Here is a 20076-nt window from a genome sequence, read left to right as displayed (position 1 = left end):
TGCTAGGCAACCCCAAAAGACTGGCCATTCCTTTATGTGCGCTGCCTTGAAAACAAAGAGCACTTCAGATGCAACAGACAGAGTGAGGTGATCGAGCGTCTCCTGCGTTTGTATTTTCTTTTGAAATGTGACTGAAACATCCTTGGTTTCCACTGCATGTTCATCGTGTTGGCTAATCTTTAAACTGGTATTTAATATGATATGATGTGTGATAGTGTGTGGTTTAAAAAGCATTATGCTTAACCAGCCCCCCCACCCCCCCCACCCCCGCACCCCCGGTGAAATCAGTTACATGATAGGCCTAACATCAAAAAAGGGGTAAAATGGCCAGACAAACTTAATCTAACCTAAATATTTGGTCTTTATTCCGCAGGTATGGGATGTTTCTGGGGAGCAGAACGGAAGTTCTGGAGGCAGAAGGGTGTGTACTCCACCCAGGTGGGCTACTCTGGAGGCTATACCCCCAACCCTACCTATGAGGAAGTCTGCACAGGTAAGCCACACCACTATGACTATCACTAGCCTAGCCTCCTAGGCTACTGCTGTCTACAAGCTGAAATATAGTCCATGCGGGGGCACTGCCAGGGACTTTGGGCCCCATGAAAAACATCACATATGATGCTCCCCTGGCACTTCTCACTCACAATTAACTGCTCGCAGGTACCATTTGCACCTGGTTTGGGGGCAGAACCAAACCAGTTCATGTAAATAGAGGGAGGATGGGGGCAATACATAGAATATTGTATTAATTATGAAAGGTTAATGATGGTTGCTTAATATTGAGAAAAAATTACCAAATGTTCTACATTTTTTATGACCGCTGTCAATCACAGGCCCTTAGAATCATCCTTCTCCAATACGGCGCCCCGAGTCCATGGTATGTTTTGATTGTGTGCCGTATACTACATTATAAAGCATGAATGTTGTTTTTGTGGTGTTTCTAGCTCAATACTAGCACGTTCAGCAAAGAGGTACAAAGTGTATTGTACACTACCTGAGTGGCTGCTATAAAAGCCTGATTAACACGTGAGCATTGGCCTGTCACAATTACATAATCATCTACTTGCAATTGTTTGACATGATTAAAATGATTTGAGATGATCACAATCATTGAAGTTGACTGCAGTCATTTTCCACAGTCGTTAATTTCAAAGTAAAAGTAAATTATCAAATACTAATGTCGCTTTTCTGTTGCTGAGGAAAAGATAAGTGTGAATGTTTATCTGTGTGGTTAGAAGTGTATGGTTATAACAGTGACCTGCTCACTAATTTCAGTAGTAGGGGAAACACTGCACATTTGCGCACTGCTTTGATGTAATCCTCTGCCGGAGAATTTAATCCCTACACCCGAAAACGCAGCACCAGAAAACCCTGTTCAGATTTCAGCACTTGTTTTTTCCCCTCTCTGCTGCAGCCGCATCAGCATGCACAGAACACATCATGCTTCATAAATTATGCATTTGTTGGTAAAGCCTCCATGTTGAAATGACTTTAAGACGGCGGCATGGATGTCCTTAGACTTCAATCATGGCGTGTCGCATTAGGCACCTGTTTAAGTACTGCTCCTCATCAGCGTCACAGGAGCATAGACAAGAGAAATGATGCATTTTGTGTTTTTTTGGTAATAAAAGCGAAGCATCCTGCATAACACAGAGACACAGGCATGCAGTGGATTACCTGAGCACACGGAGCTGATCGCTCTGACAGTTTTAGTGGTATTTTCCAACATCCAGATGGCATCAGAGCCCCCCCCTGTATACACTGCTCTTCTGCTCTGGGCCTTTCTGATGGCCTCTGGGCCAAAAAACAAAGAAAAAAACAAATATATCTTTATGAAATACCCTCAGCATTATTACGGATTTTTTATTCTCCGCAGGGAATGGGGGGCAGCAGAGACGGGGATGGAGTGAGGTGGGGGGAGGAGGGGGTAGGCTTTGCTCAGCCAAACCCCATCATCGCGATTTAGCCTAAACACAATAATTGAGATGGGCATTTTTAACACAGGCGGATTTGCCTGGGCTTTGCCAGCTGCCGTGTTATTATTTTTAGATTCAAGCCTCTCCCGCCTTATCCCGCTTTGCCTGGATTTAGGATTTGGAACATTAGACTTTAGACTTTGGAGTGCATTCGCGTTCTTTCAGGAGGAGGAAAACAGCAACAACATGCGACACAAATTGAGCTCAGCGGAGGGGGAGGCAGCACAACATGAACCCGATAACCTGGAATAGCAGCCAGTGGCCTACATGTGCACAGACCCCCGGGGTGTGTGTGTGTGATTTTGTTGTATGGCTATGCATCTCTAGTGTGTGTGTGTGTGTGTGTGCGTGTGTGTGCGTGTGTGTGTGTGTGTGTGTGTGTGTGTGTGTGTGTGTGTGTTTGTGTGTGTGTGTGGGTGGGTGTGTGTGTGTGTTTGTGTGTGTGTGTGTGTGTATTATTTTTTCAAGTTAACTGAAATTAAACAACAGAAACAGAAAAAATTAAAACAAAGAAAAGTAAAATGAAGAAGAAATATAGAAACATTCCAGATTCTGTAGTATTCTTGGTCAGTATTCAAATTTAAGCAAATATACAACCCCATTTCCAAAAGTTGGGACAAATGTAAATAAAATGTAAATAAAAATAGAAAAATAGAAATTCTATTGTTTTTTGAAAAAATATTTGCCCATTTTGAATTTGATGCCAGCAACACGTTCCCAAAAAGTTGGGACAGGGGGCCTGTTTACCACTGTGCTTCATCACCTCTTCTTTTATCAACACTGTAAGTGTTTGGGAACTGAGGAGACACTGCTGTAGCTCTGAAAATGAAATGTTTTCCAGTTTTTGTTTGATACAGAATTTCAGCTGCTCAACAGTGCTGGATCTCTTTTCTCCTATTTTTAATTTCATGATGCACAAAATGTTTTCAGTGGTGACAGGTCTGGACTGTAGGCAGGTCAGTTTAGCACCCGGACTCTTTTAATACGGAGCAATGCTGCTGTAATACATGCAGAATGTGGTTTGTCATTGTCTGGAAAAGACGTTGTCTGGATGGCAGCATATGTTGCCAAAACATGTATATATCATTCAGCATTAATGGTGCCTTCGCAGACGTGCACATCACCCATACATGGTTTCCAAAAAGAATATCAAATGTTGATTCATCAGACCACAGGACACTTTTCCGCTTCCCCTCAGTTCATTTTAAATGAGCTCAGGCCCAGAGAAGGTGGCAGTCTTTTTACAGAGTGGTGAACTTCTGAAGACTCCGCCTCTCTGAGATGCTCTTTATACCCAATCATGCTACTGACCTGTTGCCAATTAACCACCAGGTATTTTCTTAGCTTTACATAACTTTACCAGTCTTTTGTTGCCCCTGTCCTAACTTTTTTGGAACATTTGTTGGCATCAAATTCAAAATGTACAAATATTTTTTGAAAACAATACAAATTTCTCAGTTTCAACATTTGATTTGTTGTCTTTGTATTATTTTCAATGAAATACAGGGTTTAAATGATTTGCACATCAGTGTATTTTGTTTTTATTTACATTTTGCACAGTTTTTTTGGAAATAAGGTTGTATAACACTGACCCTGTTAAAGCCTTTATAGAAAAAGGTCAGTTCATGTTCAGGCAACCAGGTGGATTTGATATGCTCATTAAGCGTTTGCACGAATTTGTGTGTATTTGTGTATGTTTGTGTGTCGGTGTGTCTGTGTGTGTGTGTGTGTGTGTATGTCTGTGTGTGTGTGTGTGTGTGTGAGAGAATCATCTTAATATTTTGCACAGAATATTTATGTATATAAATATAAACCAGAATTGCTAAAACTGCCCCCATCAGATAAACAGCACCTAAAGCTTTCATCTCTGAGAGAGAGGAGAAAATCAAGCTGCTTCAGATCTGAAAACATCCACAGGTGTTTCTGTCCATCCTTCCACTGTGAGAAGACGACTCAGCGCTGTGGGTCTGAAAGGATGTGTAGCTGTCAAGAAGAACCTCACTGAGAAAAGGAGACGGACACATCAAACAAAGAAGCTGAACAATGGACTGACCACCCCAGAGTCCAGACCTCAACACCACTGAATGTGTTTGATTACTTCAGAAAATCATCAACCAGCTTCTAAGACTGAACTTTGGAGGTGTGTCTGCAGATTCTTTGAGGAACTGAAAGTGAGTCTCCTGAAAAGAATGGAAGCTGGAATAAAGGGAAAGAGTGACTCACTCAACACTGAGCATTTTAATATTTAGTTTAGTTATTGAGGTTTCTGTGTTTTTTGGTTTGTGTGTGTGTGTGTGTGTGTGTGTGTGTGTGTGTGTGTGTGTGATTGTGATTGGGGGAAAATCATGACAGAATATGAAAATATTATTTAATGCTTGTATGGGTTTCTGCAGCTGCAGAAGAAGAATGCATTACGGCACTCTGACTCGTCTCATTCTGCTCTAAAGTTTAGCGCATTAGCGCTTTCGCTCCATGCCGGAGAGCATGACAGGTCAGGCCTTTGATCTTTCTGGCTTTCCTTTGTGCTGCGGCAGCGCCAGCTCAGACACAGCGATTCCTCATCAAGCGAAATTGCTCTAACGACGTCTCTCTACACTGTGTTAAGTCAAGCTGCAGTGTCTGGCAGAGTTACACCCTCAGTACTGATTTCTATTTAACTTGAATGTTTTTTTTCATTCTGACTAACTTTCAGGCTTTTCTATGGCTAATTCATGTTATTAAGGGTCTCCTCAAGCTCTAGGTCTGTGGGTAAAACCGGCTCAGCTGAGTTGGACTGCAGTGAGGGAGCTGTCCAGTGCTGAAATCACTGAGCACATACATATACAACACATACAGTAGTACACAAGCTATATCTGCTTCTAGACATCAGGCAGACTGTTGCATTTCATTATTCAGAAATAATCAAGCGTGTATTTGCTTATCGTTTCTGTCCAAAAAAATAGAAACATGTATCTCCATTTGTTTTGCTTTTCTACATTATTTAAACACAGCAGATGTTCTTTACTTTTTGTGAAATTCCTGATGAGTGGACCAATAGAAATACTCTAGAATGAGTTGGAATAAAATCTCATTACATTAGTTTACATTTAAAGTTAAGAATGTTTTTTCCTTCCTCTGTAAATGCACTATTTTTGGACACACACAGTTTTCAGAGATGTACGTTTGAAATGCTTCATGGTGCTGATGATATTTCTTTTGCAGGCATTTCTGAACATCCTTTATGTCTCTCTGAGACGCTCAGACAGGCTCAGGCGTGCGCATGTTCTTTGTCTATAGTGCAGACGAACAGTCACCTCTGTCTGTTTTCTCTCTTCTTTCTTGCTGTCAGCTTGTTAATCCCAGCATGGTGTCTGTGCAGGAGCCTGTGTCAACAAGGGATTAAGGGCTACAGTGATGGCCGCCATGTGCAAAGCTAAAACAACGAGCGCAAACGATCGCATGTTCTGATCCGTCTCCAACCTAAAGCAGTGGCAGAGTTTATGGTTTATGGTTTTGGTCCCGAGTGTTTGGTAAAGATCATCCCTTTTGTCTTTTTCTTCAATCTGCTGTCAAATAAAGGCACTTATTACAGTGGTTTCCATGCTCCTGTAATAATATGTGAGCCCTGTCCATTAGAGCAGTGGAGTCGCGTGTTAAAACCCTCTCTGTGGTTTTTTTGGAGACTACTCTGTGAAGCATGAACACTGCGCTCTGTTTCCGTCGCTGTGCCGAAGAGGCTGTTACGGTGGAGATGCGTGCTGCATTTTGTCTTGAACAATCTTGGGTCAGTTTTTTTACCTTTTGTCTCACCTTGTGAACATGACAGCAACCACAGAAAAACCTGGCTCGACGTATAAAGCATCGGGGTAGAACATGCAGCGCTCTCTCTCATGAGCAGCGGCAAAGATGGCGGCATGTGATCGTCCTTCAGCTCACCCTGAACAGCACACCCTGCTGAGAGACTTGGGGTGGGAGGGGGGGTGAGAGAGGGAAAAAAGCGGTAGAGAGATGATAGGGTTGAGCGGAGTAGAGAAATGGGGAAGGAAAAGAAGAGGGAGAGGGTTGAAAGAAGAGATGGTGGGGGAGGAAGGAGAGCATAGGGACATGGAGGGAGGGAGGGAGGGAGGGAGAGAGAGGGAGGGAGGGAGTGAGAACTGGAGAACGGAGAGAGTGAGAAAGCTGATGGAGATGGAGATGTAGGAGTGAGTTCAGCAGGTTCATCACTCCTCCATAAGCCAACATGCAAAGAGCAGTTGGAGAACACTGCAGCAGGGCTTTTATGCATCGATTACAATGCCATTGTCTTGTTGCTTGGATGGGTCAACATTTGCATAACATACTAACATTGAAGTGTTTCAGCGAGTGTGGAAAATTTCCATTTTAATAGCGGCTTCAGAATCATTTCACACAGCGTGTGTATCCGCATTTGCTCTCTTGTGGAACATTTGCGTTTAAAAGGCTCTTAAATGTAAATAAAAAAAATGATTTTGCTGCTTTTGGGCAGATATCAGCACATAAACGTGCAAAATATTAACAAATGTGCTGCTGCTGTTGTTCAGTTACAGCAATTTGTGTGTCTTTCATAGTTACCATGGAGCTGCAGTCCAATCACTAAATTTAGTAAATCACAGGCTTGGAAATATATGGTTTTATCTGACATCTTCGTCAGACTTGAATTATGCATATACAGTAAGTCATTTAGTGCTGATTATTGTTATTGATTATTATTTAAAACAATCTTTGTAGAGCCTGAATTTTTTAAAAAGGTAAACATGTCTTCTTGAAAATACCACACTAAGCTGACTATCTATAGTCCAATCACAGCCCATGAATTTAGTTTTCCCCCCACAGTCTTTCACCCATGCTGTTTATGGGACTTAGAAGCGTAGCTGTGATAATGGCTCACAAGTCACTAAAGTAAAATTAGACTCTAGAATTAGAAAAAAATGATTTAGTAAGAAACTGGTGGTAAATGGTGAGTTGAGAATATAGTTAAATTGGCAATTGGCCAACAAAGTTGAAATATAATCTTTAGTTAGCGATAGCCATTGCTAATGCTATCTAAAGCCAGCTTTGTAGCTGGTTAGCTTTATTATTATCTCTACAAAACACTAATTAACTAACAATATGCTGAGTTCAAAGAATACAGTTCATTGACCGGCTTATATCCCAGAGAGCAGACGGTTTTGGGCCGAATCCTATGTTTGTGTCGGTTGACTACCAGATGTTCGGCATGTGGGCCTAAACAGCTTCATGCGGTTTTGCCATGTGGGTATATCTGTGGGCCAATTGTAGTTCGAATGTTGAGGACCAACAATGTAGTTTTGGGCCATATTTGGGCCACATCCATTAGTTCTACTCATTAGTTCTGGAAGATCCAGCTGAATACTGGGCCAGAATGAAGCCAAGGATGTGACCTGCAAGTGGGCCAGACAAATTTGCTAACTGGGTTTTGTGTGGAGGTTATCAGTTTAGTTATCACTAGCTAATTACCAGAGTCGCAAGGTAAATTAACTAGCTAAACTGCAGGCAGAACAGTGTAGCAGAAACACACACACACACACACACACACACACACACACACACACACACACAGACACACACACACACACACACACACACAGATACACACACACACACACACAAACACACACACACACACACACATACACACACACACACAGATACACACACACACACACACACACAGATACACACACACACACACACACACACACACACAGACACACACACACACACACACACACAGATACACACACACACACACACAAACACACACACACACACAGATACACACACACACACAGATACACACACACACACACACACAGATACACACACACACACACACACAAACACACACACACACACACACATACACACACACACACAGATACACACACACACACACACACAGATACACACACACACACACACACACACACACACACACACATACACAGACACACACACACACACACACACACAGATACACACACACACACACACAAACACACACACACACACACACATACACACACACACACAGATACACACACACACACACACACAGATACACACACACACACACACACACACACACACACACAGCTCCAGTGAGAAAGTGGTTATAATGTTAAAGCACTACAATAAATACATATTAAGAAATGAACATGTTGGAGCCTCTTACTTCTCTCATTGCTGCTTTTTTCTCTCAAAATTATGTGGCACAATAGCATATAGTACAGTACATTTACAGTATCTACGTACTGTATTCTCATACTGATATAGTACATTAGGGACAAATAACATTAAATGTTCAGCTGCTTATTTCTTGATAATTTGACTTATTTCTGGATTTTTTTTTAATTAAAATGCAAATTTTGATAGAAATATTGGGATTTCTTGTGTAGAGGTTTGAAAATGTTGATAACACACTGACAGACATAAAACCTGTGCAAAATTTTCGAAGTAAATTGAATGTAATATACTGTACTCCACTGTATTAGACAAACACCTCCCTTTATATTTACCTACATTTCATGTTTTCTAAGCTTTTATGGCAGCTGGGTTTTTGTATAGAACAGTGTGGTGAAGCTTTCAGGGCAGTACGGGTTTATTTGCAGATGGAGCTTTATAATTCTAAACAGAATGAGAGCTTTTAGAATTAAAAGGTTCTGTCTGCATCTGATCCACTCCAGAAAAGGGCCATTTCCACATATCCAAGGATTTAAAGCTCAGCAGTCAGAAGTGTCTGTACGTGTAGTATTTAAGAGTTTCGCTCTTTTCAAAGTGAAATCTCTGTTCTCAATATATCAAAACTGCACCGAACACTAAAATACCCACTAAAATACCAACGTTACCAACCATTCTAATCCCACAGAATACCAGTGTTTCATTTTGAACCACTGTAGAGTCGATAGCACACACGACAGGTGTGTTTCTGTTTTTATGTTCATTTGGGCAGCGTGTGCGTGAACCTTAATAACAGACCTGCCACTTTCTTTTAATTCTTCTATGGAAAACAGCGGACTGTTTTGATATATCTCACCCTTTGTCACATTTAAGGCCCCTCTACACTATTGCCTGGTAATGAAAGTAACCCCACAGGTTAGTGCTTTATTACTTTTTTAATATCGCAGCAATATAGATTTGCTGAAGATAGTGAAGAAAGCTGGCCCCCACCGACTGAAGCGGCGAATGAGAGGAAGTGCGTGTCTTTGGGAAATGGATTAATCTGGAAGAAGGATAAAGATTTAGCATGGATGACTAAAGCCCTGATTCCAGGTTTGGGTAAACCGATTAATTCAGGTGTTCATTTACAGCCTCTCGCAGATGCTGCTTGTACACCTGTAGTGTAAAATAACTGTCTGTCTGTTTTGGGCTGAGAGTAATTTAGCTGTGATGTTCCGTGTTCTCCTGTTAAAAGCATCTGCAGTGAAGAAGTGTGGTCCCTCGCAGGCTGCTGAATCATTCAAACCAAAACACTTAGCGGCTAGCTTTTCCGCACATACACACGCACCGAGAATGGCAGTGCTCTACCCAATCAAGCTGGCCTGATTGAAGTAGGTGCTTCTGTGCTTGGTTAAAACTTTAATAGCTCTAACAATGCTGGATCACTGAGAGGAGAGGCAGCGGGAGGGGAGGGGGGCATACAGGGAGTACGGCAGCATGGAGGAACATGCCTCTTTTGTCAATCTGACCCACTTCTTCCCTTCCTTTTTTCTTGTATTAATGGATAAACCTCTGTCTGAATCCCACTTTAATCTATGAAAGCACCATAATTGCATTTCCAGTGCTTTATATATTATTCTCCTGATTTTATTTGCTTGATGCCTCCTGCATTCAGTCCCTCTCGCTAACCAAAAATTACAGTCTAATGCATCGCCGTTCATGCATCGAGACGAGGAGACGTGTATCACTGCTGCTTGTTAACTTGTAATGAGTAATTCTGACCTAATTACTTCCTGTCTGAACCCTCTTCCCCTATTGCCTGTAGGAAAGTGCTGTAGTTCTCAGAGCAGCATTTCCATCTGTCATGTCATGTCGAGGAGGACGGCAGTTATTTCCGCAGTCGTGTGCTGAAACTACGAGGACCAGCTGAAACACATTCGGGAGCCATTTTCAGCACAGCGAAAATTGACTAGCCTTGTGCCCCTGGTGAAAAGGTCAGAAGGCATGGAAAGTTAATCAATATGATGTTCTCACTCTACCAGAGGGATGGGGGTGGGGGGGCTAGCGGATGTCAAGGCAAGGTTATTCTGCCCCGATGACCTCATCAGGATGAGACAGCAGTGCTATTCTGTTCAGCCCCTGCCCGTGTACTCTGACCTCAGGTGTTGGAGGATGTTGTGCTTTCACAGTGATCTGAGATCAGACTGAGCGTTTCTCATGTTGTGGGTGAAATTATTGTTTAAGCAGCGCTGCTCGGATCCTGTCGTTAAAATGGAACCTCTCCACAAAGCCTGACCTGTACTGTTTGACTCTGGACGGTCAGTAAGTGCAGTAATTTTCCTGATCTCCCCCACAGGTAAAACGGGCCATGCTGAAGTGGTGCGAGTGGTGTTTGAGCCAGGCAAGATCAGCTATGCCCATCTGCTCAAGGTGTTCTGGGAAAGCCACAATCCCACCCAAGGTAAGCTCGTATATGACCACGTCACATCACTGCATTATGAATAGTCTTGGAAAATGTTTGCCAAACCTTCAGTTAGTCTCAGAGCTCTTGTTATTTTAAGACAGGATAATGGACAGGATAGGACACAAAACTAGGCATCCGGTCTGTTGTACAAATTAGCAAATGGAGAAATCAGAAAGTGGTTGGACAGCACAGTGGATAATATCTCCACCCTGCAAATGAAAGACCAGGGTTCTCCTCCCTGTTCAGGCAGGAATATAAGAAGGATTCCTAATACCCTCCTTTGTCTGCCATGTTGAGCTGCTCTGGATGTGCTGAAACCACAGAGCTACTGAAAGAGAGACGCGGAGGATGAAGATTGAGCACTTGGGGAAAATTGTCCCTTTTCAGTACGAAAGAATGTGATTGTTTACTATTCTTCTTTGTGTTCATTTAGTGAAAACCAGACCTCGATAGAAAACAGACCTTAATTACTTCTAAATGGTGGGTTTTTTTTGTTTAGTTTATTCACAGTAAACATGTTCAATTTAAAAAGAATCTGGCAATGATTGGTTTACATCGTTTGTTTACAAGGTAGCATAACTCTTTGCATTTAATAAATACTATTAGTCCAAATGTTTTTCTCTGATTGCAAAATCACTTATTTCAGAGAGAATGAAGCAGAGGTCAAGATAAACCATGAAGTTTATCACCAAGGCTGAAAAATATTGAGCCCAACTCGGTGTTGTACTAGATTTAATCATATTAATCCTACATATAGAAAGCACTTCCTAAAAGCCGAGGCCACATTTCCAAATTCTGTTTATTTTGCATAAGTGTAATATGCAAAACAATAATCCAAAGAATCCATTTTCAAAATGTGACTTATAAACGCAGAGACACGACTCATCTTCAGAAGAATGGCTTTATGCAAATGAGTAGTTCTATGAGTGGTTCTACTACTTTACTGTACGAACGAGCCTTTCAGGCCTCGTCTCTAGTAGGTTTCGTTCACTGTTAGCCATGTTGAGTGAGGTTACCTTCTTCAGTCTTTAGGAACACATATACCTAAAGGTCTGGAGGAAAGTAGAAGCTTTCTGACGTGAGCTGCCAAGCTAATGTGTTTATCTTGATCTTGTCAGTGTCTAGATTTGTAGCTCTCAGCAAGTCTCAGTCATGTGCCTCATAGATGTTCCTTCCACTGTGATAGTCTTGTGTCAGTTGTTAAAGATGGACAAATAAAATAGAATTGAATGTTCTTGAATTGATTAAAAACAAATTCTCATGTTTCTGTTAGAGGTCACAAAAATGTGACTTTTGACTCTATAGATATGTTGCTGTTCTCCTGTCTGTTGCGGAACCAGCATGATTGCATGGCTAGAGCCCCAAGCTTCTCATCTTCGATGGCTCAGGCGCTCGGTGATGATGTGTTGACTCGGAATCAGCACGATTCACTTTCCAGGAGCAGCTCTTGCCCTGCTTCCCCACAACCAGCAATTACTTCCAGAATGCTACTGAGTCAACTCCTACATCTGGATCAAGATGAACAGAGCTTTGATTAAAATTACGCTGTCTCGAAGATGTTCTGTAGATGGCAGGCTGATTTGGAGTTTGTCTCCTCAGAGAGATGGGTTGCTAAAAGATGGCGATGCAAATTGGCTAATTTTGCACCAAAAAAGAGATTTGTTGCTGGGACACAAACACATTTCTGACTTTGACCTGTGTGTGGCTCTCTTGTTGACAGGAATGCGGCAGGGTAACGATGTGGGAACGACTTATCGATCAGCCATCTATGCTTACACACAAGAGCAGCTGAACCAGGCTTTGGCTTCGAAGGAGGAATATCAAAAGGTATTCCACTGACATTCCTCTGCTGCTTTCGGCACCATTGGCAGTTATCTTTGTCATGTTCTCACAGTGACCTACCTGTAATCTTCTGGGTGGAAAGTGTTAAGAAAAGTGCTCATATTGATTATCATATTGAGTTAGCTTTTAATACACTCTTTTAAATGCTAGAGAAATGTTAGAACTGATCTGGGATCTGTTCTGTATTGTCCTGGTTCCAGAAACAACACCTTAGAGACCTCAGAGAGTGAGATAATCCATATAGAGGGTTAAAATCCAGCTCATCACAGCCAGTCTACATCCCACCTTTTGAAGCTTTTCTCTCTAATTGAGAAGGATGAGAAAGGGCAGTGCAGCTCAGGTTACCTTCTAGTGAGCAGCAATGGAGGTTTCTCCTTCTCTGTGGTGCAGTGCAATGCAAACCTGCACACAACACATACAGGCGCACAACAAACCCCACCCTACCAGTCATGGCAGAGCCTAGATGAACAATAGAGCAATGGCACTGATGCAGGAAGCGACGACGGAGCTCAGGAGGCTTTATGATACCTATGCAGTTTCACAGTCTCTACTTGAACACTAGCATTTTCCTTTCCCTATGTTTAATTTATATACTACACATTCTGTGTTTTTCTCTGTACTCTCTCCATCCCTTCACTCTACCCCTTCTCCTTCCTTTGTTTGAGCGAAGTCTTAGAGCACCATAGAAAGACTTGGTTTCCTGTAAGTTGTCATTTGAACACGCTGCAGACTGGAGCTGCTGTGAAACAAGGCATTTAACAATTGATGAGATGGCCTTGATAGCCTTGACTGTCTCGTCGCCTTAGCATCCTCCCCAGATCGCAAAGCTTAAAGAAGCAGACAGAGATCCGCTGTGCTGCCTTCACCAAGGGGTCACGCCGCTTCTTCCACTGACATCAAAAGACTCATCCCCAAAACGGCAGGGTTCGCATCTATACACACACTCTTTGTGTTCTCTTGCTGTCTGATGGCCGCCGCCCAAGCGTTGTGTTTGCAAGGCATTCGGTGCACCTATTTTGGTGGCACAGCACGTCTGGTATCTCAGCAACCGCTTCTCGAGGAACGCTAGGGCTCTTTGAACACTCTCATGCACACATGGAGGAGCTTATTGAACAAACAGCAGATAGTTTAGTCTTTATCCGTCACAATCGGAGAGTTAATTTCCATGGTTATTAGGCAGATCATTCCTTTTTAGACATCGCCACTGATTTCAGAGCAGAGCGTGGATCACATTTTTGCATAAACACACGTGGCATGCTTGCAGGCGGGGCTGCGGCGGTCCGAGGTTGTCCCCAGGGATGGGGAAGGGGGGGGGGCAGACTCCCAAGGAGCTGGGATGGGGGAGGAAGCATATGGGTGCGATTTGTTCCTTCACGGCGGGCTGGCTCCAGCTGACGATAGCCCCATCTGAGCCCGGCCTAATGGCTGCATAATAACATACTCCACTCGGATTTGAGCCTACTGTCTTTTGAAATCTTCCGCCAGCTAAACTCAAGCTCTGCAGTCCTCTTTTTGCTGTTTTGAGGGATCACCTCTCATCCTTAGCAGTGCCATAATTACATTTATTAATATTGATTTTTTCTAGCATTTTTATAACAATGCTTGTCAACACAGTATACATTCATTAAAAAGCTCTTTAAAGAGCCCCCATGATCTGCTTTCTGGGAAAGAATCATATGTGGAGTTTGGGATGGTGCTTGACAGCAAACAGTCAACATGTATTTTCAGATCCTTCAGATTAAAATTGATTTGTTGTACGTTTTTGCAGCCTGTGAGGCTTTAGTGTGTGTCAACCATGAGCTCGGCATTCATTTCACAGGACTTGAAATCATCCTAAGGATGGACAGCACTTGCTCCGTAAAGCCTGGACCGCATGAGTAAAATGACTTTGTAGCAGCTGCCCAGCTCTCAAGCCTCTCGTTCACTGTGCTGCTTATTGCACAAAGCACAGCAGTTGTCTGCTCTCGTGGTGAACTGCAAACACGCTCCCCCTCGCGCAAACAGGCTGACATGCGCCCTCTGCTGTCCGTGCAGTGCCTTTGTCCTCCTCATTCTCTCTTTCTCTCTCGCTCTCCTTCCTCCATTGTCCGCACTCTCTTTCTCTCTCTCCTCCCACTCCAGCCCCTGCCGAGCCATCTGTGCCTTACCACGGCCTGTCGCCATGGCAACATGGGAGGCTGCGCTGCCTTCCGTTGGCCTGCTGCCCAATCGGAGAGGCTGCCGGGGGTCGGAGGTCATCTGTAGAGTGCCGCCTCACCAGCGTTCTGATCAGCTGTTGACCCCCCCTGTGTCCCCCAGCGTCCCCCAGCCTCAATGAAATGGATGTCAGAAGGCAACGGGTTAATAAAGCTGAGGCTGACTAGCAGCTGGGTCCATAATGAATGGAGGAGGACGGGGGGGCATGTAGGGATGAGAGGAGAGGAAGGGGGGCTGAGGGGGAAGGCTGTCATGGGACAGGCAAAGGCGGAGGCGGGACTGAGATGGTGGACATGTTGGGGTTCCAGAGCGAGGCTGAGGCAGCTTGAAGGTCAATGTCACCCAGAGCCTGGGGTCAGGTTGGGGGTTAGACTTGGGGCCAGAACCTGCCTGGGGGGGTTTGGAGGAGGAGGACACTTGTCTTCTTTAGTTGCTCTTCTTTTTGTCTTTATGTCGAGCCCATTGCACTGCGGGATGTACACAGTTGTAGTTGGAGTAGGGTTTGTGCAGGAAGAGAGCACATTATAGCAGCATCTATATCACCTGCATGACATGTTGTATGGAGTGTTGGGTCGTTGTTTATCCAGTTTCATCCCATTAGAAAACACAGGCCAAAAATGACCAGCACTGCGCAGTTTCCTCCAAAGATGGTTGCAGCTGGTGGAAAATGCCTTTTATTTTATTTCTCTTAACTCTATAAAACAACTCACTGGTGATACATTCAGGGACATTGTCTCTTTGACTCGTTCAAACCTGCCAGGGTTTTGACAGTTAAAGTTTTTTTTTCAGTCACTTTATTAAAGATGCACAAGGTTTGCTTGGATGCACGGTATTTTTTCAGAGTGAGTGCAGAAGCTCATTTAGAGTGCAGTTCAGATTAGTGAGCATTTATTATTGTTTTGTTTACTGAGATTAATAATAAAACTTGATAGATGTGTGACTTATATTCCTAATAATGTGTTTATGTGTAAAAATGTAGTTTGTAACAAACTAATTAAAATCCATTTTTCAATAGATTTTTTAATTTTGTTAGATCACCTTCTTTGCATATTAAATAAATGCTTTGAGAAATCATATTATTAAATGAGAAGAGTAGAGAAAATTGTAGAAATAGTTTGATTTTTGCTTTGGCCTTAAAAGATTTAAAGGGTAAAGATCAGCTTGAGGTGATAACCTAGACTTGTCCTACATTTAGGAACAAAATAATTAATGTCCAGTAGCCGCTGACTTGTGATACAGCCTCTTTAAATAGATCAATTGTTAATATATGAATTTACTGTAAATTTCATATGGTATTATTGACCATGTAAGCTTTTTTCTTTGTCTGAGAGCAGATTGTCCATTTTTGTTCATGTTCCAGCAGTAGTGCTTCTTTTAACTACACACTACATGCCTCTAGTTCTTGCTCTGCTGCAGCTCTCCATGATGACCTCATTCTTTTCGTCCTCTCTCTCTCTCTCTCTCTCTCTCTCTCACACACACACACACACACACACACACACACACACACACACACACAAAACAAGCTGCAGCGCACCGCCAAACCTCCGTGTCATTCCGGCTGACATCAGCACACACTCTGGCCCTGAGGAGGTAGCGCTCACTCCCCGCTGGCCTGCTCCAGTGTCCTCAATCAGAGCATGGCTTGACCCAGGCGAAGCAGCAGCCCCTGTTTAAGCAGGAATAAGGCAGGCATTTCAAGCCCCCAGGAGAGCCGTTCTGATATGAGAGGACACCATGACCGTTGGAGGTTAAAGTGGAAGGGATTTGTCCGTATTGATCTGGCAGAAGCTGATCAATAAGCAAGCTTTTTTACGACTGCTTGTGATTTGCATGCAGAGGCACTTATTGCATGTAAGGAGAACACAGAGGGTGGTGGCTAGAAACTGGTTTGAGATCAAATGCACTGTAGATTTAGACCAGAGATAATAATTCCATATTTCCAGCTCACTGCTGGAGCTTGATGAATATTCTGTCCTTAAAACACAACACATATTTTTTTCCTTCTCTGATGAGGACAGACTCAGTTTTGGAAGCCTCGGGTTTGGCTAGCAGACACACTAACGCTAATGGACTTTTTAAGGGGATTGATTTCTCTGGAATCTCAGTTTATGGAGCATAGTAATGTTCAAACTCTGTTTGCAGAGAAAAAGAGTTTGTTGCCAAAGCATTCACTAGGGGGCACTGTTTTGTATTCACACTAAGCACTGCTCCACATTCCTCCATCATCTCTCTCTTTCTCTCTCCTCACGTCTCAGGAAAGGCATGTTCCCATCTATTAGCGTCTCAATTAAGGGCTCACAAAAGACAGGTTTTCCCCTCCAAGGCTTCCACGTGCGGCGCTTACCTAGACTCGGTGCGCCCGGAGCCAAATCCAGGAGATTGACTGACCTCCACCAATTATGCCTCCCCGTCAATGTCTGCGAGAAATCAGACTGGCCTTAATTAGCCACTGCATGCCCAATCTATTACTCATTAGTGGAGTGATGGCCCAGCCGTGCCTTACTGACCCATCTCCGATGGATAATGTGCTGCTGCAATTACCGTGGATGGAATGTGATTCAAAATGGACAAGTTTTTTTCAGTCATGCTTCAGCCTATTGCAGCTTCTCTGAACTGCCTGTGGTACGGCTGTTAATCTGTTTCTTGAGTTTGGAATGAATCTCGCCAACATTAGCCCTTGATCTGTAATTTGGCTAACCTTTGTGGCCTCTTCAGAAGGAAGTGATGTCTTTGATGATAAGACAGAGCCATGCCTCAAAGCAGAGCATGTCTTCCGCAGCGGATAACTGCATGCCTCTCAGTCCTTCGCTCTGAGTTGTCCAAGTGTCATCGGATGCTGAGCTCCTGCTGGCACTGGGTGGCTTGTATGTCCTGATTTGATGCGACTTTGACACGGCGTGGATTGGCGCGTCCCGCTGCCATGGAAGACGGCACGGCGGACTTGCTGTTGTCTGCAGTTTGTCAGCATATGGAGCCGCATGTACGGAAAGTGCTGACACTCACAATGTCTTGACACACCAGAACGCAACACACTGAGATGGCGAGAACCAGGGGGTCTTGAGGGGCCGGATGGCGAGGAAGAAGCAGAGAAATTATTAATTGATGATTGACATTTTCTCCTCTTAATTATCACATTTTAATCTTGATTTATATTTTGATGTATTTGTTATTTTATTTATATATATATATATATATATTTTTTTTTGTAATTAACTTTTGATATATAGACCATTTTTGTTATGCTTTGACAATACAAATGTACATTTGTCATGTCAATAAAGCAAACTTGGACTTGAAAGGGAGAGAGTGAGAGAGGGAGAGGAGGAATGACGGCTCTGGCTTAGACAGACTCCTCAGCTGATTGATAAGAATAAATGAGGTGAGGGTTTTGGGCCTCAGGTGATCGGATGGGCAATCTTGGGGGCCGTCCATCTGTGTGTCAAACTCACCTGGGAATCTCTGGAGACTTCAGCTGCTGTGTATGTGTGTGTGTGAGAGTGACTGCAGGCCACGATCGGGCTAATTGGCTTTTCTCCTCCGGCCGCTCTACGACTGCTCCCGTTAGTTCCTGACCAGCTTGCCGTGGCCCAGCACTTCGCCCCTCCCCTCCACCCCCCCATCTGTGGCCATTCGAAACAGAGCCACGTTGCGTGCTGCTCCCCGACATCCTAATGTACCCGACCAGTTGGTTTAACAAACACTACGCTGCCAACCATCTGCCGTCCAAATCTGTCTTCGAATTGCTTTAGTAACAAACTCAACTTTTCTGAGCTCGGCGGTGCTCAGCTCTCCCTGCTCTCCCTGCTCTCCCTGCTGTCCCTGCTCTCCCTGCTCTCTCCCTGCTCTCCCTGCTCTCCCTGCTCTCTCCCTGCTCTCCCTGCTCTCTCTCTGCTCTCCCTGCTCTCCCTGCTCTCCCTGCTCTCTCTCTGCTCTTCCTGCTCTCCCTGCTCTCCCTGCTCTCTCGGCTCTCCCTGCTCTCCCTGCTCTCTCGGCTCTCCCTGCTCTCCCTGCTCTCCCTGCTCTCTCGGCTCTCCCTGCTCTCCCTGCTCTCTCGGCTCTCCCTGCTCTCCCTGCTCTCCCTGCTCTCTCGGCTCTCCCTGCTCTCCCTGCTCTCCCTGCTCTCTCGGCTCTCCCTGCTCTCCCTGCTCTCTCTGCTCTCCCTGCTCTCCCTGCACTCTCGGCTCTCCCTGCTCTCCCTGCTCTCTCTCTGCTCTCCCTGCTCTCTCGGCTCTCCCTGCTCTCCCTGCTCTCTCTGCTCTCCCTGCTCTCCCTGCACTCTCGGCTCTCCCTGCTCTCTCTCTGCTCTCCCTGCTCTCCCTGCTCTCTCTCTGCTCTCCCTGCTCTCTCTCTGCTCTCCCTGCTCTCCCTGCTCTCTCTCTGCTCTCCCTGCTCTCCCTGCTCTCTCTGCTCTCTCTGCTCTCTCTGTTCTCTCCCTGCTCTCTCTATTCTCTCTCTGCTCTCTCTGCTCTCTCTGTTCTCTCCCTGCTCTCTCTGTTCTCTCCCTGCTCTCTCTGCTCTCTCTGTTCTCTCCCTGCTCTCTCTGCTCTCTCTGCTCTCTCTATTCTCTCTCTGCTCTCTCTGCTCTCTCTGTTCTCTCCCTGCTCTCTCTGCTCTCCCTGCTCTCTCTATTCTCTCTGCTCTCTCTGTTCTCTCTCTGTTCTCTCTGCTCTCTCTGTTCTCTCTGTTCTCTCTCTGCTCTCTCTGTTCTCTCTCTGTTCTCTCTCTGCTCTCTCTGTTCTCTCTCTGCTCTCTCTGTTCTCTCCCTGCTCTCTCTCTGCTCTCCCTGCTCTCCCTGCTCTCTCTCTGCTCTCCCTGCTCTCTCTCTGCTCTCCCTGCTCTCCCTGCTCTCTCTCTGCTCTCCCTGCTCTCCCTGCTCTCTCTCTGCTCTCCCTGCTCTCCCTGCTCTCCCTGCTCTCTCTGCTCTCTCTGCTCTCTCTATTCTCTCTCTGCTCTCTCTGCTCTCTCTGTTCTCTCCCTGCTCTCTCTGCTCTCTCTGCTCTCTCTGTTCTCTCCCTGCTCTCTCTGCTCTCTCTGCTCTCTCTGTTCTCTCCCTGCTCTCTCTGCTCTCTCTGTTCTCTCCCTGCTCTCTCTGCTCTCTCTATTCTCTCTCTGCTCTCTCTGCTCTCTCTGTTCTCTCCCTGCTCTCTCTGTTCTCTCTCTGTTCTCTCTCTGCTCTCTCTGTTCTCTCTCTGCTCTCTCTGTTCTCTCTGTTCTCTCTCTGCTCTCTCTGTTCTCTCTCTGCTCTCCCTGCTCTCTCTATTCTCTCTGCTCTCTCTGTTCTCTCTCTGTTCTCTCTCTGCTCTCTCTGTTCTCTCTCTGCTCTCTCTGTTCTCTCTCTGTTCTCTCTCTGCTCTCTCTGTTCTCTCTCTGCTCTCTCTGCTCTCTCTGTTCTCTCCCTGCTCTCTCTGCTCTCCCTGCTCT

At 44.6% G+C, this 20076-nt stretch overlaps 1 protein-coding gene across 1 annotated transcript in view; it reads left to right on the top strand.

The window, feature by feature from the left end:
- The window catches only part of msra (methionine sulfoxide reductase A), a 112015-nt gene that overhangs the window by 57934 nt on the left and 34005 nt on the right, over positions 1–20076 (top strand). The window contains exons 3-5 of the mRNA XM_036581167.1: positions 374–493; positions 10507–10611; positions 12335–12441. Of these exons, the coding sequence (XP_036437060.1) occupies positions 374–493; positions 10507–10611; positions 12335–12441 (332 nt within the window). The remainder of the gene's footprint in view (positions 1–373; positions 494–10506; positions 10612–12334; positions 12442–20076) is intronic.

This window comes from Colossoma macropomum, unplaced genomic scaffold, assembly GCF_904425465.1.
Source record: "Colossoma macropomum unplaced genomic scaffold, Colossoma_macropomum, whole genome shotgun sequence".
In the NCBI taxonomy this organism is placed as follows: Eukaryota; Metazoa; Chordata; class Actinopteri; order Characiformes; family Serrasalmidae; genus Colossoma; species Colossoma macropomum.
Note: the sequence above shows the minus strand (reverse complement) of the source record. Positions and strands in the feature narration are given on the sequence as shown.